The sequence below is a fragment of the Cervus canadensis genome, chromosome 21, assembly GCF_019320065.1.
Source record: "Cervus canadensis isolate Bull #8, Minnesota chromosome 21, ASM1932006v1, whole genome shotgun sequence".
NCBI lineage: Eukaryota > Metazoa > Chordata > Mammalia > Artiodactyla > Cervidae > Cervus > Cervus canadensis.
In genome coordinates this window covers 43,937,097-43,961,005 of record NC_057406.1, presented here as the reverse complement: position 1 = coordinate 43,961,005, position 23,909 = coordinate 43,937,097, and the positions used below count along the sequence as shown (strand labels likewise).

General features: G+C 35.5%; 1 protein-coding gene and 1 pseudogene across 1 annotated transcript; one reads left to right on the top strand and one right to left on the bottom strand.

Moving 5' to 3' along the window:
• Positions 1-8,392: 8,392 nt before the first annotated feature.
• Positions 8,393-9,329, top strand: LOC122423198 (annotated as a pseudogene).
• A 12,912-nt stretch (positions 9,330-22,241) lies between these two features.
• On the bottom strand, positions 22,242-23,228 carry LOC122424026 (olfactory receptor 9K2-like). Its single transcript, XM_043441632.1, has one exon. The coding sequence runs from the start codon at positions 23,196-23,198 to the stop codon at positions 22,242-22,244; it is 957 nt and encodes a 318-aa protein (XP_043297567.1). The 5' UTR covers positions 23,199-23,228.
• Between the last annotated feature and the right edge of the window lie 681 nt (positions 23,229-23,909).

Sequence of the window (23,909 nt, the reverse complement as noted above, 5' to 3'; positions counted from 1 at the left end):
TGGAATCAGATCATTGGACAGGTAATTAAAATCTAGAGATTTTATTGTTTAATGTATGCAAACAGTAAACAGGAAGATTGTAAAGTGGGGTGCCTGAGAGTGGGCTTTGGTCATCAAGGAAAGTCTTCCTATGGTTGCATGGAAAATATATTTGAAGGACACAAGATTGGAGTTAACGAAACTGCTTTATCAGTTTGTGTTTTTTATGGGGTTTTAAGTATGACAATGTAATTTTTAAAAGGTTTATTTAAAAATTATAAGTAAAATATGCAGAACATAGAAACTGATTAGTATGAGAGAGATGAAGCAAAGAAGGTGTGTCTCATCATTTTGAACCTGAATGATATGTGTGGGATGGTAGAAATACATAAAAATAAAGCAGCTCTTAGCAGGCTAGGAATAGAGGATAATTTCCTTATCTTGAAAAGTAACATCTACCAAAAATCTAGAGCTAAGGTCATATTTATGGTGAGAGAGCTGAAGCTGTCTTGATAAAATTAGGAACAAGGCTAGGAAGTCCCCATTACAAAAACCTTTTAACATCCAGCTGTAAGTCTTAGCTAATGTAATAGACAAGAAGCAGAAAGAAAAGTGTTATGGGTTGAATTATGTTTTTCAAAACTCATATGTTTAAGCCCTAACCCCATTATTATATTGTATGACTATAGAGTGGACCCTTGAACACACTGGTTTGAAATATACATGTTGTCTTATACACAAATTATTTTCAATAAATGTATTAGAAGTTTTTGAATATTTGCAGCAATTTGAAAAAAACTTGCAGATGAACCATGTGGCCTAGAAATATTTTTAAAAAATTAAGAAAAAGTTAGATGTGCCATGAATGCATAAACTGTATGTAAGTACTACTCTATTTTGTCATTTATTATCATAAAATATACACAAATTTATTATAAAAAGTTAAAATTTACCAAAATAAATGCACACAAATACTTACAGACCATACTTGGAACCATTTCCAACTGAGAGAAATGCAAAAACATAAGAATGCAGCATTAAACCACAATTACAGGAAATTGACTGTAGGACATCCCCTGCTACTGTCGTAATTTTGTAGCTGCCTCCCTGCTGCTGTTGTAGTGAGCGCAAGTCCTATGAGTGTATACATAAGGCTCCACATGACACTCCATGTGAGCTGCTAGTCTCTCCAATAAACTGGGTACCACAGTAAAAAGTGATCTCTCCCACTTGTATATTTTCCATCCTGGTTAGTGCAATACCTTAAATAAACACTATAGGACTCCTACGAAATGCCACTCACTAGTGATGCTGGAAGTTCTCCTAAGAAGCAGAGAATAGTCATGACCTTGGAAGGAAAAGTTGAATTGCTTGGTACATTCAACTGATTGAGGTCTGTAGCTATGGTTGCCCATCATTTTAAGATGAAAGAATCCTGTGCAAGGAGTATTAATTTAAAAAAAAAAAGAAATTTGAGAAGATACAGCTTACTGTAGCTATTCCAGTAGGCATGAAAACTTTGAACTTTTGTGAAATACTTTTATCTTGTATTAAACATGCAGCTTTTATTGTGTGCAGGATTGCTATAAGAAAGACATATCTATAGATTCTAATACATTATTACATGACAATGTAAAGCAAAAGGAAGGTGAAGGATCTAAAACTGGAAAATCTGATGACAGAAAAGGATGGTTTCATAATTTTAGAAAGAGTTTTGGTTTAAAAAGTGTCAGGATAACACAGGAAGCATCTTCTGCTGATCAAGAGGTGGCAGATAAGTTCCCAAATGCCATTTAGAAAATCATTGAGGAGAGAGGATATCTGTCTGAACCAGGTTTTAATGCGGATAAAAGTGCCATTTTCTAGGGAAAAAACTGTCACAAAGGATATTTATTAGTGAGGAAGGGGAGTAAGCACCAGGATTTAAGCCAGGAATGGATAGGCTCACCCTATTGTTTTGTGCAAATGTGTTCAGGTTTATGTTCGAAACTGTCCTTACCTATAAAACTACTAACCTCCAAGATTTAAAGGGAAACAAACGACAGCTGCCAATCTTTTGTTGTACAGCAAGAAGGACTAACAAGTACTCTTTTCTTTTCTGGATTGGTCCCACTAAGGCTTTATCCCTAAATTAGGAAGTACCTTGCTGGGGGGATATGTCTTAAATTTATTTATTTTATTTTTGATATTGAGTAGTGTCCCTGGCCACCAAGATCCCCGTGAGTTGAAAACCAAAGGCGTCTACTTTTCTCCTGAACACAACATCTCTAATTCAGCCTCTACATCAGGGGGCATATGGATCTGTAAGGCTCATTACACATGATACTCTGGAAAATATTGTCAATGATACGGAAGAGAACCCTGATAGAGAGAGAACATAATGAAAGTCTGAAAGGATTATACCATTGAAGATGCCATCATTGTTATAGAAAAAGCTGTGAAAGCCATCAAGCCTGAAACAGTAAATTCCTGCTGGAGAGACTGTATCCAGATGTTGTATGACTTCACATGATTTACAATAGAGCCAATCAAGAAAATCATGAAAGGCATTGAAGACAGGGCAAAAAAGCTGGTGAAGTGAGTAAGGTGTTTCAAGATATGGATGTTGGAAAAATTCAAGAGCTGATTAACACAACAAATGAGTTAACAAAAAATTTGATTTATTTTTACTTTTGCTACCCTTGTTAGAGGAGATTGACCAAAAAAAAAACCAAAAAAAAAAAATACTGCTAAGAGTAATATCAAGAGTGTATTGTCTATGCTTTCTTCTAAGAGTTTTATGATTTCAGATCTTACATTTGAGTTTTGAATCCATCTTGAATTTATTTTTGTATATGGTATTAGAAAGTAAACCCTTTTGTATGATTCTTTTGCGTACAGCTATCCAGATTTATCAACACCATTTATTAAAGAGTCTGCCTTTATTGTGTATTTTTGTGTATTTTTTTCTATTGTGTATTTTTTTCTCTGTTATTGTAGATTAATTGATGTGTAAACCTGGATTTACTTCTGGGCTTCCTATTCTGTTCCACTGATCTATACGTTTGTTTTTGTGCCAGTACCATGCTATTTTGATTACTTTGCTTTGTAGTATAGTATGAAATAAAGGACTATGATATTTCCAGTTTTGTCCTTCTTTCTCAAGATTGGTTCAGCTATCTGGGAACTTTTGTTCCCATACAAATTTTAGAATTACTTGCTATCATTGTGTTTAAATATGTCATTGGTAATTTGATAGGGATCACACTAAATCTGTAGATTGCCTTGGGTAGTATGGCTATTTCTACAATATTAATTCTTACAATTCAGGAGCATGACAGATATTTGTTTGTTTTGTTGTCTTCAATTTCTTTCATCAGTGTCTTACAGTTTTCCAAGTCCAGATTTTTTTTTATCTCATTTGTTAGATTAAAACTTAGGTACTTAGTTCCTTTTGAACCAATTGTAAATTGAATTTTTCTTAGTTTCTCTTCCTGATAGTTTGTTGTTAGTGTACAGAAGCACTATACATTTATGTATGTTAATTTTTATTCTGTAACTTTAATGAATTCACTTAGTTCTAATAGTATTTTTGGTGGCATCTTCTAGGATTTTCTATAAATAGTATCATAACATTTAAAAATACTGATAGTTTTATTTTATTTTTTCCAATTAGAATTCTTTTTCTTGTCTGATCATCCTTACTTTATTCCTAATTTAGAGGAAATGTTTTCAGCCTTTCACTCATTGTTGATCATTTAAATCATAAATGGATGTTGAATCCTGTTCAAAGCTTCTTGGGGCTCTACTGAGATGGTCATATAACTTTTATTTTCAATTAGTTAATGAGGTGAACAAATGGACTGAATTGTTGATTTTGACTCATCCCTTCATCCCAGGTATAAATCTCACTTGAAGATGTTTTATGATACTATTTATGTATTTTTTTGTTTTTTTGCTAATAGGTTGTTGAAGATTTTTGCATCTATATTTAACAGTGATGTTGGCTTGTACTTTTCTTTTTTTTCATTTTATGTCTGGTTTTGTCATCAGGGTGTTGGCCTCATAGAATGACTTTGGAAGTTGTTCCTTCCTCTTCAATTTTTTGTGATAGTTTGAGAAGGATAGGTGTTAAGTCTTCTTTAAATGTTTGGCAGTATTCTTGTGAAGCTGGTCTGGTTGTTTGTTGGGTAGTTGCTATTACTGATTCAATTTCATTACTGGTAATCAATCTGTTTATATTTTCTATTCCTTCTTGATTCAGTCTTGGGAGATTATACACTTTTAGTAATTTCTCCTTTTCTTTTACTTTTTTGCATTTTATTAGCCTTTACTTTTTCTTAGTAATGTTTTATAATTATTTGTATTTCAGTGGTGTTGTTTGTAACTTCTCTTTTATTTCTGATAATACATACTTGGGTTCTCTCTCTTTTTTTCTGACAATTCCAGCTAAACATTGATCAATTTTCTTTATCTTTCAAAGAAACAGCATTTTGTTTCATTGGTCTTTTCTATTGTTTGTTAATTGATATTTTACTTATTTCTGCTCTGATCTTTATTATTTCTTTCCTGCTACTCACATGTAGTGGTTGGTTTTTCTTTTCATTTAATCTTTCTTACCCCTAACTTCCTTTCAGAATAAGATTGGAGTGTTTATTTGAGATTTTCTTCTTTCCTGAGGTGGGATTGTACCAGTATAAACTTCCTTCTTGTGATCTCTTTTGTTGCTTCCCATAATTTGGATCATTTCTTTTCATTTTCATTAGTCTCCATTTAATTATGACTTCCTTTTTTATTTCGGCACTGACCCATTGGTTATTTAATAGTGTACTGTTTCATCTTCACATGCTTATGATTCTACAGCTTTTTCTTATAATTGATTTCTAGTCATATACTATTGTAGTCAGTAAAAATGCTTGATATGATTTCAATCTTTTAAAATTTACTGAGACTTGCTTTGTAGCCTAGCATGTGATCTATCCTGAAGAATGTTTTGTGTCCACTTGAAAAAATGTGTTCTGCTGTTTGGGGATGCATACATACATACATCCCATATATATACTCTATATATATACTTTTGCATGTATAGAAATAGAGGAAAACAACAGGATGGGAAAGAATAGAGATCTCAGAAAATTGGAGATATCAAGGGAACATTTCATGCAAGATGAGCACAATAAAGAATGCATAAGTATATTTTCTAGCTAAAGGGAAATATTATTAGAAGAAACAATCTCAAGGAACATTTTGAAATGCACAGAACATAACTGTGAAGTCTTAAAAATATTTCATGTAAGATTTCTTCTTTCCCAACATATTCATTGAGGAATCTTTATATAGTCTAGAGTCATCCAACTATAGCCTCTAGGTCAAATGTTTGCACTTGTTCATTTACCTGTTGTCTGTGGCTGGTTTCACGCTATAAAGGCAGAACTGAGGATACAGGAATACAAGACATATGTTTCTCTTTCAATTGGACTGTTTCTCTTTTCTGGTTCTATCACTTAGTGTTCAAACCCCACCATGGTTCTCAGTCTTGAAGAGATTTCCAGGCTTCTGAGATCTTTTAACACCTCCTCTTCTAGTGCCTTGAAATCATAGGTGGAGTTATAATCTCCTGATCTTGCTAATACCTATGTTGCTTCAAAATCATCCCCACTTTTCCCCCCAGCTCTTCCATGGACTGTTTAGATTATTCTGTGTATTAATACAAGCATGATATATTTATAGTAGAGATAAGAAATTAATTTCTAAAATGGTTGTAACCCATTCAAATGAAAAATTATGAATACCTCTCTGGGTAAATCATGAATTAAAAGAAGAATCAAATATTTCTTATCCAAATGTGTTTTTTAAAATCATGAAGTTTTGTAACTATAACTCTAGCCCTTATGTCCTCTAGAGAGAGTATCTAACTCTCTAACGGTCTTGTGAGCTTACTAATTAATAATTTTTTCTCTCATTTTTCTTTTTTCATTATGATATCAATAGAAAATACATCATAGGTGAGAAAGGCCTTAATCCCCGAAGAATACCCTGCATAGGGAATGCTCACCATCAAGGTTTCCCTTCCCATGAAAGAATTTCTCTCAGGACCCATTTCTAGTATATTTGTTGGTTTAATCAATGAAAAGTATAGTAAATGAGAGAGAGAGATAAACCACAATTTGTGTTAGCAACTGTTCACCTTAGCAATTTGAGACATGATCTTAACAGTGACGGAATGCAACCTATGTTGCAGAAAAACTTCCTGTTAAACAAAGGTTTGTTTCTTTTCAAACGCTTGTTTCTTCATGAATGTACAATACAATACTTATCATAGAGGATATACCAAGATGAGAAGTAGTATCCATTGTTGTGAATATATTTTTATAGATAAGTTGTTCTCAACACTTTTCCCTTTTAGATAACTTTTTTTTCTGTTGAAATCAGAAACTTTATATATGAATTTTAAGGAAAGTAAGCATTTTGTAGTTGACAGTCTTGACAGAGGTTTTTTTTTTTAACCATTCCTCTGCCTTCTAAAATCTATCAGTCAACAATTCTAATAACCTTTAAAATTTTCAAAAAAGTAGATACTGAAACTGTTTTGAATTGATTTTAATACACTTTCACAATTCTAACTAGTCTGAGAATAATGTCACAGGAATAAAATCATAATACTGGCAACAAAAAATATAAAAAAATTTAGGAGACGTTTCCTAATTTAGATCATATGTGATTTTATTTATGTACTGTAATTATATAGTTTATATATATAAAATTATAAATTTTATTATAAAAGATATTTCTATAGCACATGAGCTTTTTATGTATCATTTTTATAGTATGTGAGTTTTTAAATTTATTGTCAGTTTTCTTTAGTATTTTATGATTACTGAATAACAAGTCACTATGCTGCTCAACCTCATGACTCTAAATAAATCTCTTGAATATGTTTTTGTCTCAATATCCCCATTCATAAAATTAGAAGAAAAACTTTTTCTTTACCTCTCAGTGTATTTTATCTGAGGACATTTTATAGTCAAAATAGCATAAATCTAAATAAATATAGTACAAGCTTGTTTAAATACATAGTTTTTCTTTTGTGACTATCTCTAAATTGTTCTATGTGCCTTGCATGCTGCATATGAACAGATCTTTGTATTTGTTATTAATTTTTTTTCTGCTTCTGAAAAGACAGAAAAATATGTCAAAGATCTTTGAATTCTCCACTTGCATTCTAATCTGCAAAATCCAAAGTAAGCAAAAGAGAGAAGAAACAAAGGAAGAAAATTAGGAAGGAAAGAAGTGTGGAAGGAAAACAATAAAGTCTGATTTCATTGTGTTTAGGAAATATAAGCAAGAATCATTCTGTTTTTTAGCAAACTGTGCCGTTAAGAGTGTATGTCACCATAGGGACAAAAATAATGGAAGAAACAAGGATGTGATGTAAATGTGTAAAATGCATTTGAGTCAGTTCTAATGAGGTGGATGAAACTGGAGTCTATTATACAGTGTGAAGTAAGTCAGCAAGAAAAACACCAATACAGTATATTAACACATATATATGGACTTTAGAAAGACGGTAATGATGACCCTAGATGTGAGACAGCAAAAGAGACACAGATATAGAGAACAGACTTCTGGACTCTGTGGGAGAAGGCGAGGGTGGGATGGTTTGAGAGAACGGCACCGAAGCGTGTATATTACCATATGTTAAATAGGTCAGCAGTCCAGGTTCCATGTGTGAGACAGGGCACTCAAAGCTGGTGCACTGGGATGACCCAGAGGAATGGGATGGGGAGGGGGGAGGAGCACATGTATACTGATGACTGATTCATGTCAATGTATGGTGAAAATCACCACAATATTGTAATTAGTCTCCAATTACAATAAATGAATTAATTTAAAAAATTTAAAAAGGATCATGCTTTTGTCAGGATCTGAAGTGTTTTCTCTAAAGATAGAAAGACAGGTACAATATTTACATATTATTTTTCTAAAGTAGATAAATAATCATTAACAATAAAATGAGATTATAAATTAAACAAATTTTACTCCAGGTAAAATCTTAAGTGGGAAACACCATCCATTAAAGGATGCAGCTTTCAACACCAGCAAACATAATAAATCCAGGGGGAAGAGGCTCGTATTTCCAAACATTTTCTTAGAATCTCCATTTTACCAAAGCACATTTGGAGAGCGAATCCATAATATTTGCAAATAAGCATATCTGAAAAAGGATAACCAGTCAGATTTAACTCTTCACTAGGAAGACTTTGAAAGTAGTTCTTTTATTTTTTTTCATTGATGATTTGTAAAATATTGGGAACAATATAGTATGAAATGATTTTCTCCCATGCTGGTTCCTTCTTATTTTTACTAGAACATGTATTCTGATTGTTCACTTCTTTTATGTTACTATCCCTCCAGCCCTGCCTTTATCTCAGCTATGAAGAGTGAGTTTAATAGGAACCTCTCAGGGGTGACTGAGTTTGTTTTGCTGGGATTTAGAAACCCCCCCAAAGCTACAGATCCTCCTGTTTCTAGGATTCCTGCTGGTCTATGTGGTCACTCTGGTGGGAAATATCAGCATGATAGTTGTCATTAAGATGGACTCCAGACTTCAAATGCCTATGTATTTCTTCCTTAGAAACTTGTCCTATTTAGATCTCTGCTACTCCACAGTCATTGTTCCCAAAACTTTAGCCAACTTCTTGTCTAGTGAAAAGAAAATTTCTTACAGAGGCTGTGCAGTCCAGTTTTTCTTCTTTGCTCTGTTTGTCACCACTGAGGGCTTTCTTCTGGCTGTCATGGCATTTGATCGATTCTCGGCCATTTGCTCCCCACTCCTGTATCCTGTGCATATGACCCCAAAACTCTGTGTTCAGTTGGTAACCGGCTCTTATACTTGTGGCTGCATCAATGCTGTCGTCCAAACAGGTTTCACCTTTAGTTTGCGTTTCTGTGGGGAAAACAGATTGGACCACTTTTTCTGTGATGTCCCAGCCCTCATCAAGATCTCCTGTGTGGACACCTTTGTGAACGAGGTTGTTCTGTGTATTCTTTCTGCTCTCATCATCATCACCACCACAACTGTCATTCTGGTTTCCTATGCATATATCCTGTCTTCTGTCCTAAAGATCCCTTCAACCCACGGCAGGAGTAGGATGTTCTCCACCTGTGGCTCTCATATAGCAGCGGTGAGCTTATTCTACGGGACTGTGTTCTTCATGTATGCCCAACCTGGAGCCATCGCCTCTCCAGAAGAGAACAAGCTTGTAGCTGTGATCTACACCCTTGTAATCCCAATGTTAAATCCTCTAATATACAGTCTGAGAAACAGGGATGTGAAAGATGCTGTGAAAAGAATATTACACAGTAAATGATTCTCTGCTCATATTTGTAATGTTATTATAATACATAATGGGCAAACCGTGTTTTCTAAATGTCATCGTTATTCTTGTTTTTGCAAAATTACTATACCAAAGATAGTTATATATATGACACAAATATTTTTCTAAGTTTTATAATATGATATGTCTAACAGATACAGGTATATAGATCATTATTTTATTTCCTTAAAACATATGAAAACATTGTATGTTTTCAACTTGTGATGTGACAATATTTTCATTTCAATGTTACTTTGATTAGGAATTAAATATTAAAAGCATCTCTTACTCATTAAAATAATATTATATCAGTGTGAATCATATATATGTGTGAACAATATTATATCATAGTTTCTGCAGATATAATAACTATTCTTCAGTTCAAATCAAGTGAACTGATATTTCTTTGGACAACAGCCTCACTGTGTATTAGTAATGGAATAGTAATGGTTGGTTACATAGAATACTTTTGACACGAGGTCTATCCTTCTCCAAATTTCCAGGTTTGTAATCTGAGGAGTATCATATCCATAGAGTTACTATTCTTATAAAACAGACCCCATAATATAATATTTGAGGACAATTCTTCAGATGGAAAATATGTCAACATTCTCCTAATTTTTTGCCCAGGTTTCTTCTTAATATAAAATGATATATCTTATAATAATAAAAGCTGATACATAAACAACAGGTACTATATGCCATAATCATTTTTATTCACTATTTTCAAGTGAGAAAATTGATATTAAGCAACTTGGTGTACCTAAAACTGTATACCAATATGGCTCCAAAATTTTAATTATGCAAATATATCTTTCAAAGCATGTGGCTTTTTCAAAAAATGTAATCTCACAACCTAAAAACAACCATTTCTGAATGGAGGTATCAATGTGGAGCCAGTCTGGGAACTAGAATAAATTTGATGGTTCTCCTTTTATTATGTGTGTAAATACTATTCTGGTTTCTATTTCAATATTTTAATCAATTTTTTGGTGTAGAGAAGTACATTCTTTTTATCAGTCTTTTCTCTTTTAAATTGTATATGTTTATACACTGAAAATCACGTATTTTCTAATGTCAGTTTTTAAATTTATTATCAATATTTTATTTTAATTTTGGCCATGGTGTGAGGCTTGTGGGGTCGTCATTCCCAATCTGTGGTCAAACCCTTGCATTTGAAGCACAGAATCTTAACTGTGACTGCCAGGGAAGTCCCTTATATATTATTTTCAAATATTTGTTAATATAAAATACTTTTTCTATACGATGTAAACTGAGGTTTTTACTCAAGTTTTTTCTATCAACTAACTATTTTTTCTAACACTTAAAAAATATAGAGAGGAGTTGCTTGTATATTTTTGAGATTAATCCTTTGTCTGTTTCTTCATTTGCTATTATTTTCTCCCAATCTGAGGGCTGTCTTTTCACCTTACTTATAGTTTCCTTTGTAGTGCAAAAGCTTTTAAGTTTCATTAGGTCCCATTTGTTTAGTTTTGCTTTTATTTCCAATATTCTGGGAGGTGGGTCATAGAGGATCTTGCTGTGATTTATGTCGGAGAGTGTTTTGCCTATGTTCTCCTCTAGGAGTTTTATAGTTTCTGGTCTTACATTTAGATCTTTAATCCATTTTGAGTTTATTTTTGTGTATGGTGTTAGAAAGTGTTCTAGTTTCATTCTTTTACAAGTGGTTGACCAGCTTTCCCAGCACCACTTGTTAAAGAGGTTGTCTTTTGTCCATTGTATATCCAAGCAACTCCTGCAGCTCAATCCCAGAAAAATAAATGACCCAATCAAAAAATGGGCCAAAGAACTAAACAGACATTTCTCCAAAGAAGACTTACAGATGGCAAACAAACACATGAAAAGATGCTCAACATCACTCATTATTAGAGAAATGCAAATCAAAACCACAATGAGATACCATTACACGCCAGTCAGGATGGCTGCTATCCAAAAGTCTACAAGCAATAAATGCTGGAGAGGGTGTGGAGAAAAGGGAACCCTCTTACACTGTTGGTGGGAATGCAAACTAGTACAGCCGCTATGGAAAACAGTGTGGAGATTTCTTAAAAAACTGGAAATAGAACTGCCATATGACCCAGCAATCCCACTTCTGGGCATACACACTGAGGAAACCAGACCTGAAAGAGACACGTGCACCCCAATGTTCATTGCAGCACTGTTTATAATAGCCAGGACATGGAAGCAACCTAGATGCCCATCAGCAGATGAATGGATAAGGAAGCTGTGGTACATATACACCATGGAATATTACTCAGCCGTTAAAAGAATTCATTTGAATCAGTTCTAATGAGATGGATGAAACTGGAGCCCATTATACAGAGTGAAGTAAGCCAGAAAGATAAAGACCAATACAGTATACTAACACATATATATGGAATTTAGAAAGATGGTAATGATAACCCTATATGCAAAACAGAAAAAGAGACACAGAAATACAGAACAGACTTTTGAACTCTGTGGGAGAATGTGAGGGTGGGATGTTTCAGAAAGAACAGCATGTATACTATCTATGGTGAAACAGATCACCAGCCCAGGTGGGATGCATGAGACAAGTGCTCGGGCCTGGTGCACTGGGAAGACCCAGAGGAATCGGGTGGAGAGGGAGGTGGGAGGGGGGATTGGGATGGGGAATACGTGTAAATCTATGGCTGATTCTTATCAATGTATGACAAAACCCACTGAAATGTTGTGAAGTAATTAGCCTCCAACTAATAAAAAATGAAAAAAAAAATATATAGAGAGGAAAGGAAAGTTTTTGCCCTACTTTTTCTAATTTCTTTTCTTTAGAGATATGTGAATAGTAATTTAGAATTTAGGAATCTATCAAGTCAAAAGTATTAATGGGTGTGCATCACTTGTTTTAAAACTATATGTGTGGTTTGTCACTGTTCTGGTAGTTACCCACATTTGGTCAGACCAGAAGGTTAGTTCTTTAATTTCTCTTCCTCTCACACATGAATTATATTCAATTTCATAGTGGCAAGGTTGTTTTTTCCCCCTTACCTAGTATCCATAATGGAACTTAGGCAGAAAGGGAATGTCTTTCAAGATCTCAAGGCTTCCCCAAATACTTTAGTTCAACCTGATAATCAGTTCCCACCAATTAAATAATTTGTTTCTAACTTACTACTGTACTTGCAGCAAGTAAGTTTTATAGATAAATCATGATAGGATGCACAGCCAAGCAGGATCAAGAAATTACTGATATTCTGGTAAAATATTAGCCAATAGGGCCCAAAATATATATAAAATTCCTAATAAATTCTAATTTATTTTATTTTATGGAATTTATTGTATGACCATGTATTAATAGTACATTTTATACATACTAGATATATTTCAAGCTTTTTGTTTCTTTCATTGATTTGCTGTCTTTTTATGCTGGAATCACATGCTTATTGAAAAATAAGATTTAATGCCTGAAAAGCTACATCTTTTTCAAAAATTTCTCAGCTAGTATTACTATTTTACTGAACTTCAGAATTGTTTTGCATTAAAAAGAATTCTTATTTGCACTTTAGCAGAGTTGCATTTAGGAAATCACTGATTTGTTTACAACCCTCATCTGTAAGAATACAGTAAGAATACCGCTTTGATATCAGACAACCTAGCTATGAGGCCCTGCACTGCTACTAAGCATAGCTTTTGAGAGGTTCTTGAATGGTTTTAAGGTTGAATGAACTCTGTCAGTTTACCTATTTTATTCAACAGATGTAAGCAAAATGAAAGAGTTAGTCACTCAGTCCTGTCTGACTCTTTGTCACCCCATGGACTGTAGCCAGCCAGGTTCCTCTGTCCAGTGAATTCTCCAGGCAAGAACACTGGAGTGGGTAGCCATTCCCTTCTCTAGATTTCCCAACTTAAGGATCAAACCCATGTTTCTTAGGTCTCCTGCCTTGCAAGCAGATTCTTTACCATTTGAACCACCAGGGAAACTCATAATACACCATAATCAAGCTTTCGGCATAAGAAAGTTTTCAATTAATAGTAGCTTTAATTATTATTATTACCATTATCATCATCATCTATTTTAAATTTGCTTTTTATTGTGGCAACATTGGTTTGTAACACATTATTATATAGGTTTCATAAATACGCATTACATTTCCACTTCTATATACTACAGCATGTGTGTGTGTGTATGCATGCACATGTGCGTGTGTGCTCAGTCATGTCCAGCTCTTTGTGACCCTTGGATTGTAGTCTGCCAAGCTCCTCTGTCCATGGAGTGTTTCAGGCACGAATTCTGGAGTGAGTTGCCATTTCCTCTTCCAGGGGATCTTCCCGACTCTGGGATCCAAGCCCCATCTCCTGGGTCTCCTGCACTGGCAGGCGGATTCTTTACCACTGTGCCACCTGGGAAGCCATCCTACAGCATGTTAAAACCAAAAATTTAGTTTTCATCCATAATCATACAGTTGACCCACTTTACTCATTTCATCTTCCCTGTCGACCTGTTCCCCTCAGATAACCACCAATCAGTTCTCTGTATCTATGCTTGTTTTCTTGATTTGTGGCATCATCTTGTCTATAAGTTTTAGTAGTGTGAAATTTCTATATTTGAGAACCACAGGTTTTTCAGTAAACATATTACTATACATTTCATACATTAGTTGCTATTAGGACAAGAATCTTCATCACCTTATGTGCCTAATGGATAATTCAAGGGTTCAGAGAACTTTTAAAATTATTAACTTCCCTCATAGCTCAGTTGGTAAAGAATCCACCGGCAATGCAGCAGATTTGATTCCTGGGTCGGGAAGATTGGTTGGAGAAGGGACAGGCTACCCACTCCAGTATTCTTGGACTTCCCTTATAGCTCAGCTGGTAAAGAATCTGCCCACAGTGAGGGAGACCTGGGTTTGATCCTTGGGTTGGGAAGATCCCTTGGAGAAGGGAAAGGCTACCCACTCCAGTATTTTGGCTTGGAGAATTCCATGGACTGTAAGTCAATGGGGTTTCAAAGAGTCAGACACAACTGAGCAATTTTCACTTTAAAATTATTATCTATTTATTTTATATGAGCTCAACTTGCTAAACTGTCACTCAATACTTAGATTTTTAAAATTATGTATTAGATTTGAGGCCTGCCTGGAAAAGAGTCAAGTTTTAATGTTCTCATTGGAAAGCTTCCATGAGCATTCTCTCAGAGTTGATATTAGCAAAAAATACTTTCTATGTGTTGCAGTTACTATATAAAGTACACATATACTTTCCTACTACTCAGTCAGACTTATGGTGAGGTAACATTATATATATATATATAATATATAATTTATTAATATAAATTAATGTGTGTATAGAGATTGTATCTTAGAAGAATTATGTAATGTGTTTAATTTCACATTGCCAGTAACAATGAAGAAGGAAATGGCAACCCACTCCAGTACTCTTGCCTGGAAAATCCCATGGACTGAGGAGCCTGGTAGGCTATAGTCCATGGGATCGCAAAGTCGGTAACAACAAAGGCCAGGGCTGGACCCTGAACTTTCTGATCCTACAGCCCATAGAGGTAAACATTATGTGGCAATGGCTCAGAGAAAGTTTTGTCCTCTATAAGTTTTCACATTGTGAAGATATTTGTTAACTAACAAATATTAATTTTATTCTTATGTCATTAACATTTGCTTTCTTGATATATCATAAACTTTGTTAAAATATTGAGTGAGCTTTTCTTTGGTAATTTTATTCATTGCAATAATTTTTGCTTTATTGTATTGTATATGCCATTAAGTTACATATTTTATTAATATAGATGCATTTCTTGCATATATAGATGCATATTTATAATCTCATTAGACTGAAATCTACTTTATTTAATACTGATATGGCACTTGATTTATTTAACAGTTTTATCTGGTATGGGAAGAACTAAAGAGCCTCTTGATGAGGGTGAAAGAGGAGAGTCAAAGAGCTGACTTAAAACTAAATATTAAAAAACTAAGATCATGGTATCTGGCCCCATTACCTCATGACAAATAGAGGGAGAAAAGGTGGAAGTAGTGACAGATTTCCTCTTCTTGGGCTTTAAAACCACTATGGATGGTGACTGCAGCCATTAAATCAGAAGATGTTTGCTTCTTGACAGGAAAGCTATGACAAACCTAGACAGTGTGTTGAAAAGCACAGACATTACTCTGCCGACAAAGGTCTGTGTAGTCAAGGCTGTGGTCTTCCCAGTGGTCACGTATGGTTGTAAGGGTGGGACCATAAAGAAGGCAGAGCACTGAAGAATTGATGCCTTGGAACTGTGGTGCTGGAGAAGATTCCAGAGAGTCCCTTGGACAGCAAGGAGATCAAATCCGTCAATCTTAAGGGAAATCAACTCTGAAAACTAATTGGAAGGACTGATGCTGAAGCTGAAACTCCAGTATTTTGGTCATCTGATGCAAACAGCTGACTCATTAGAAAAGTTCCTGAGTCTGGGAAAGATTGAGGGCAGAAGGAGAAGAGGGTGTCAGGATGAGATGGCTGGATGGCATCACTGATGCAATGTACATGAACTTAGGCAAGCTTTGGTAGATGGGGAGGGACAAGGTGGCCTGGTGTGCTGCAGTCCATGGGGTTGCAAAGAGTCAGACATGACTGGGCAACTGAACAATAAAAAAATCTGGTATGTATTATTAAAATGTTAATTTAAAAAATTTTATATAACTTTTTACAGCTGTGACTTCTAAAAACTCATGAATGGAGAGTCAAATATATGCAAATCAGGAAGGATAATTACCATACATTAAAATATGAATGTAAGACGAAATATTTTGCTAAAAATATAGTAAGCGTTTGATGGAACTACTTGTTATGATTGAATGTACTCAATCATAGGATATTTCTCAACTTCAGAAGATAACAACAAATCATATCCAAATAGGTTTAGCCAATGTATATTCCCACATCAGCATATGAAATGCCACATTGATTCTCACCCTTTCACATCTCATTCTTGACGAAAAGGTATTTCAACAAAATGAGAAGTTGCAAGAAGGTCTCTGAGACTCCTCTTTTTCTTCCTGGAAGCAGGAGATAAACCCTCATGACAGACCTTGTTACAGTAATCCTTAACTTCCTTTATCCTCCCCACAGTTTCCTACTTCTCCGCAACTGACTCTTTTGTTCAGCTTAGTGTAAAGCACTCAGGTTTTGTCACTTGGGTCTTCATGCTTTTATAAGTGCTCCTGTGTCACGTTAAATATACTAAATAAATTTGTACGCTTTTCTCTTATTTTTCTGTCTGATGTATATATACTTACCAGGCCCAGCCAAGACCCAGAGGACAGAAGTAAATTTTTGCCTCTTATCAGGCCCAGCCAAGACCTTAGAGGACAGAAGTAAAATTTTGCCTCTTTTGCATTATCAGGGCTTCCCGGGTAGCTCAGCTGGTAAAGAATCTGGCTGCAGTGCAGGAGATCCTGGTTTGATTTCTGGGTTGGGAAGATCCCCTGGAGGAGGACATGGCAACCCACTCCAGTATTCCTGCCTGGAGAATCCCCCATGGACAGAGGACTGTAGCCTGCCAGGCTCCTCTATCCATGGGGGAGCAAAAAGCCAGACACGACTGAGCAACTAACACACAACATGACATTATCAAGTGTTTTTTATAACTCTATTGAGATAATGATTTCCTTCATGCTTTCTATGAGTGTGGTGAGCTACACTAGTTGATTTTCTGATATGAAACCAACTCTGCATTCCGGGGATATAATCAACTTTGTTATAATATTTTAAGCTCGTTTTATACTGCAGAATCATTTTTCTAATGGTTTAAGATTCTACTTTAACATGAAAGAAATAATTCCAAAATATTTTTTCTCTAAAAGTAAATGTCTAATTATTGTGAAGTCGATATGATTCAGGCAAGGATGTGCAGAACTGCTCAGGATTCCTGGAGGGTTCTGGCTCAAAAAGCAAACACTTGATGCAGCTGCAGTTATCAAGTCTGACTAAATCAAAGACAAAGATTCTAGGTACTATGATAGGATGGAACTTTCAGGATAACAGTTAATAAATCAGAGTATTTTTGAGTTACTTGGTTTCCATCCCTATCATCCTGAGCAGGGAAGGCTGACTGGAAATAACTAGCAATGTGCAAAGTCCCCAACATCTTTCTGCCTCCTGAGATGAAGTTGTTTCTAGCATTGTCAGTCCTGTTCATCCTCCCTTCCCTCATCAGAATCCTCCCTTCCCTCATCAAAATCCTCCCTTCCCTCATCAAAAATGAGTCCTGAAAGATGTCATTCGCTGTTCCAAAAATATATGAATGTAAATGGAAAATAGTTCCCAATAATTATATCTGAATTTGTCTAATCTTGAGATATATTTTCATGCATCTTCCTTATTCAGTTGTATTTAGAATTGTGTATATATTCAGGGGGCTTTCCTGGTGGCTTAGCAGTAAAGACTTTGCCTGCAATGCAGGAGTCCCAGGAGACACAGGTTTGATCCCTGGATCAGGAATATTCCCTGGAGGAGGACATGGCAACCCGCTCCAGTATTCTTGCCTGGAGAATCCCGTGACAGAGAAGCCTGGCAAGCTACAGTCCATAGCGTCAAAAGAGTCGGACACGACTGAGCGACGACACACACATGATGGTTCCATGAGAGCAGAACCTATCTGTAGACCAACTAGGAGGTTATTAAAAGTAACCCAGGAGGAAACGGTAAGAAAGGCACTTCAGGGGTTGGAACAACCCTCAAACACTGTCCTTAGGAGTCAGGGCGCTGCCGCAGCCAGGCAGGCAAGCTCCCTGCCCCCTGCGCCCACTCCCACACTATAGTTTCAGAGACCCACCACAGATGGCTATAACACACAGTCCACACAGGTGACACCCTGTGTCTCTTTTGGCCTGGGGGGATGGCATTTCTAGACCCCATACGTCATCTCCTGTGCAAGGCAATGCTGTTAAGACCAGGGGAGGTAGATGCTTCACCGATGCATAGAAACAAACACAGAGAGACAAGAAAACAAGGAAATAGAATATGTTCCAAATTAAAGAACAAGCTAACACCTCAGAAACAAGACCTTAATGAACAGAAAGAAGTAATCTATCTGATAAAGATTTCACATAACAGTCATAAATATACTAACAGAACTCAGGAAAAGATAACCTTCTAGTTGGTCTACAAGTAGGTTTTGCTCTCATGGAACCATCAGTCTGCTTTAATTGCTTATCATCATGTATTTATTAAGCTTTGGAGTTCACTTTAGTTTATTTCCCACACATTTTTTCCACATAGAGTCAGTTCACTTGAAGAGATCTGTGGAGCCCTCTGTTACCATGGTACACCTTTCATTCTAGGTTAAACCTGTGTTCAGCTGTTCTGGAACAGGAGCAGGAGTTGGCCCAGTTTGCTCAGAATTATACTCTTGCTTGAGGAGCAGGATTCTGAGAGGTCAGTAGCCTATAGCGTTCTGAGCACAGAATTCTGTCCTTTGAGAGAACTGGAGCTGCTACGATTGGAGCCTAGTACTCCTGGCCTGGCATGCTCTGGGCAGAGCTTTTGCCCTATGAATGGGGGCTGGGCAGATGTAACCAGACATTTTAGCTACTCTTGCTTTGAATAGATCTTCTTCAGTGTGGAGCTGGAGGGGACATGTTTGCAGCAACGACGATCAGGAGGACACGGTAGCCTTTGACTGGGGCCCAGGGGCAGAGGGATCTCGGTGTCCCTGTCTGCACTTGGCTGACTGCACTCTCAGCTCTGCTGGGATGAGAGAGGGCAGGGAGCGTGAGGGCCTGGCTCAAATGTCATAGAGTCTTGCTATTCTTCCTGAGATCTAGGTTTTGCTGTGTCAATATTTTTGGTTTGCTGTTTCCTTATTTCAGGATATTTCCCTGGTAGGCCCTTCAAGTTGAACATATATTTATTATAAGATCTCAGGATCTTAAGCCCAAAATTTTTCAAGGATAAAGAAAAAAAATCTAGGCAAATATATATCAAAACCTATACCAGCTTTATTTATAATATCTAAAAACTGAACTCACATCAACTGCCCATTTACTTAAGAGCATATAAACAAATTTTCATATATGTATACAATATAAAATGGAATACTACCCAGCGACAGAAAGAATAAGTTACTTATACATGACAAAATAAATAAATTTCAAAATCATTCTACTCGGTGAAGAAGCCTGAGAGAAAAGAGCACATGGTGTATGATTCTAGTATATATCATTCAGATCATTGGTTATCTGGAGATGGGTTTAGAGGGAAGAGTGAACTCAAGGGAGGCATAATCATCTTTTGGAAAAGATGGTACTATTCTCTATTTTGATGTGGTATTTTCGTTGATGCCAAAACTCATGGAATTGTGCACTTTGAATGCATAATGTTTATTTCACACCAATTATTTCTCAATAAAGTGCTTTAAAAAAATAATGATTAGATTTTTTTTTAGACCCAAGTATTTTCTTTGTAAAGCAAAGACTCAGAAATACTTTGTTTTTAAAAGAAGTTTTTATTTTCACCTGTAAAATAGTAAGTTATGCACAAAATTTAAAATTTATTATTGCTTGTAATAATTATATATTTATTATTTATGACAATAAACAATATCTTTTATTATTATTAATTCACAATTTATTTAGATAACTCATATAAAATCTGAATATTAAAAGTAGGTTGAAACTTTTGAATATAATTGCTGTTAGTGAAGCAGCAGATGAGTGAAAATTCAATACTATTAGCATTATTATTTAAATTAAGAACATCCTACTAGTTATGACACTGCAATCAGCTATAATTATAAATGTAATGGGACGTCACAAGATGATTTTATAGAAGTAAGAATGTTTAGACAAGTGTAGCCTTTAAGTTACTTAGGCATATATTAAATAGCATTCTTTCGAGTGTAAAATAAAAAATCTTTCCTGCAAGACTTTGAATCCTATGATGGAACAAACCTTCAATGAAAGAAATTCCTGATTCTTTTCAGTTCCTGCTCATCTAAATCCCAGGCACAGGGTCTTTGCCCATTAGACATTAGTAATCTTATGTTAAACTGAGAAACAAGAGTTACTGCAAAGTCAAGACAGTTGACCTTGGAACACATAGGCAAAAGCAGAATTTGAAAGCTCAGTCTGAGTTCTGAGATTATTTTCTTAACTCTTAATGATTAAATATTATTAATTGTATTTTCTTCCTTATTTTATGAGGTAGCATTTTCCCAGTGAGAGATTCTTAAACATTGGAATAATTATTCACTTCCACCCAGATCTCATTTTGTTAACCATCCCAATATTTAGCTTAGTTTATCCATGGTTTCAAAGATATTCCCTCTCTTCACTGTCTCATGTAAGATTGTGATCATTAAAACAATAAGAACAGCATGTATACTATCTATGGTGAAACAGATCACCAGCCCAGGTGGGATGCATGAGACAAGTGCTCGGGCCTGGTGTACTGGGAAGACCCAGAGGAATCGGGTGGAGAGGGAGGTGGGAGGGGGAATCGGGATGGGGAATACCTGTAAATCTATAGCTGATTCATATCAATGTATGACAAAACCCACTGAAATGTTGTGAAGTAATTAGCCTCCAACTAAAAAAAAAAAAATAAATAATCCAGCATGGCAAAGAAAATAAAAAAAAAAACAACAATCATAACTTCTCATTTGGATAATCAGAGGCTTTCTGTGATTATCTTCTTCCATGAATATTTATCCAAAGTTAAAATGCAATTTTTCTAAAATACCAATTTGAACACAATATATCCCTTTAAAAATCCACGGTGCTTCCCTGCTGGCCACAAAATAAAAGAAATCTTCCTTGTCTTGTTATATAGGTCTGTATGAGTTCCATGAATTTCCTTTTAAGTTTCTCTCACTCCCTCTCTTGTGCATTAAAATCAAGGACTAAATTTCAGGAAGTTTTGAAAATTTCCTTGATCATTTAGATCACTCATCTTTAAAGACTGCCCTCTATATGTATTTCTACATTTGCTTTTATTTACTGGGTTTAACAAAGGGCTTCCCTAGTAGCTCAGATGGTAAAGCTTCCGCTTGCAATGCAGGAGACCTGGGTTCGATCCCTGGGTAAGGAAGATCCCCCGGAGAAGGAAATAGCAATCAACTCCAGTATTCTTGCCTGGAGAATTCCACAGACAGAGGAGCCTGGTAGGCTGCAGTCCATGGGGTCACAAAGAGTTGGACATGACTGAGTGACTTCACTTTCACTTTCACTTCACTTTAACATATGGCATGTTAGCTCTGTAGTCAGTTACTTTCCCCTCAATTACTGTGACCTCAAGCAGAGAAATTATTTATACCTAGGAATTTTTATAGGGCAAAGAGTACATCAAAATTCAATAAATATTAAATTGATATAAGAATTCTCACTAAGGCACATATAACAAAATAGTAAATTTACTCATGTTGATTATAATTTTCTTGTAAAAAGGAAGGATATCCAAAAATAATTTATTCAATTATTCAAATGATGGGGAGATATAATTATTCAAGTCAGAGAAACCATGAAATAAATGGGTCATTCATTTAGCCTCTGGGTAATTAAGAGTTACTTACATGTCACCCTTCAGACTGTGAACTGCAGAGTGATTCTCTCACTAAGACTTCACAAAGATTTCTTCAGTAAATATGATATTTTCATTTACTTATTACATTAGATTTTGCTACCTCTAGCAAGTACATTTGTATCCACATAACACATGTTAACTAACACAAGCAAGATGAAGATGAAACACAGAGAAGGTCACTCCATTCTTGAATCAAAATAGGCAAACAATAGTCCAAACATACTTTTCAGCTGTAAGTACATGGAATTCTAATAAATGAAAACTTTATGATTAAATATTTCTAAGATCAGTGGGTACATTTTTTAGTCAGTTTCTTCCCCAAGTTGTTATAATTCCCAGGACTTTTGGTTACATCACTGTAAAAACAGAATTAAAGTATCTTTTCTCTAGGCACTTCCTCAGAGCTTCTTTGACATCTTTGTTTCTCAGAGAGTAAATCAAAGGATTCATCATGGGAGTGAGTAGGGTGTAACACAAGGAGGCCACTTTACTGAGCTCAGGAAATCTGTCAGGAGTGAGATACATAAAAAAGACAGCACCATAGAGGACACTCACGACTCCCAGGTGGGAGCTGCAAGTGGAGAAGGCTTTCTTTCGCCCCTCAGTGGAGTGTATTTTTAGAACTGTTGACACAATATACATGTAGGACACAATAATGACAATTATGGTAGGCAAAATGATAACGCTGCATAAGAAAAAAGAAACCAGCTTATGAATATAGAGATGAGAACAAGAAATCTTCTGAAGTGGACGGTCATCACAGTAAAAATGGTCAATGGTCCGAGAAGCACAAAAGGATAAAGTAAATGTCATGCTAGTTTGAAGAACTGAGCTGATGCAACCACAAAAATAGGAACCAGCCACCAACTGAACACAGAGACGTGTTGACATCTGGACCGTGTAGAGGAGTGGGTTGCAGATGGCAGTGAAGCGGTCATACGCCATGGCTGCCAGGAGAAATCCCTCAGTCACAATGAAGAGGGTGAAGAGAAAGAACTGAGTCACACAGCCTGCAAAGGAGATGGACTTGCTCTCAGACCAGAAGTTGATCATAGCCTTGGGTGCAATAACAGAAGAATAGAAGAGATCAATGAAGGACAGGTTGCCTAGGAAGAAATACATTGGTGTGTTCAGCCGAGGATCAGTCATAATAATGACCATCATGCCAACATTTCCTATAAGGATCATGGTGTAGATAAGCAGAAATAGCAGAAAGAGAAGAATGTGAAGTTCTGGGCGCACCCTGAAGCCGACAAGAATGAAGTCAGTCATTTCTGAGTGGTTGCTTGTTCCCCTGTCAACCATGGCAGAAACCTGCTGAGAGGCAGAAGGCGAAAGAAATGAAATTGCGACTTTGAATCATCAATTCATCAATACTCTCTTAAATGTAGATATACATTATTTACTTCTTCATGAGAAAAGGTATACAAAACAATTTTAACATCAAGAAGATGCAAGAATTTGGATTTACATATTACTGAACTTCAGGAATTGTTATTCTATTAAGCAATGAAAGAAGCTATTTGGTTAATTTATTTAAATCATACATTGGCAAGGATTTCCGCAAGAAATTAGTGTATTTTATTGTCTAAGATTACTCACATTCTGAGTTTTTACTTGTATTATATTTATTGTTAAAAATTATCTTATCCAAATTAGGAGTATTACATTTTATCTAAAATAGGCATATTGCATGTAATCTCTATGGTAGTGTTTATAGCCATCATGATAACTAAATCAGTATTTGTGTCATTACATGACAGTATTCAAAATATTTGAGATATTTTTATTTTATTTTACCTCAATATATTTAGTTTCCATTGTTATTGGAGCCATCTTTGAAAACAATGTAAGTAGACAATATTCGTATGTTAAGTAAAATAAAAAATCACTGAGTAGATAAAGTTCTCTAACTCTACTTCTAAACATATGTTCCTTTTCTCATATCAAAGTCATTCCCCAAAATACATGAATTTTAATTGCTTCATTACAAATGTTGAACTTCCATTAATAGTC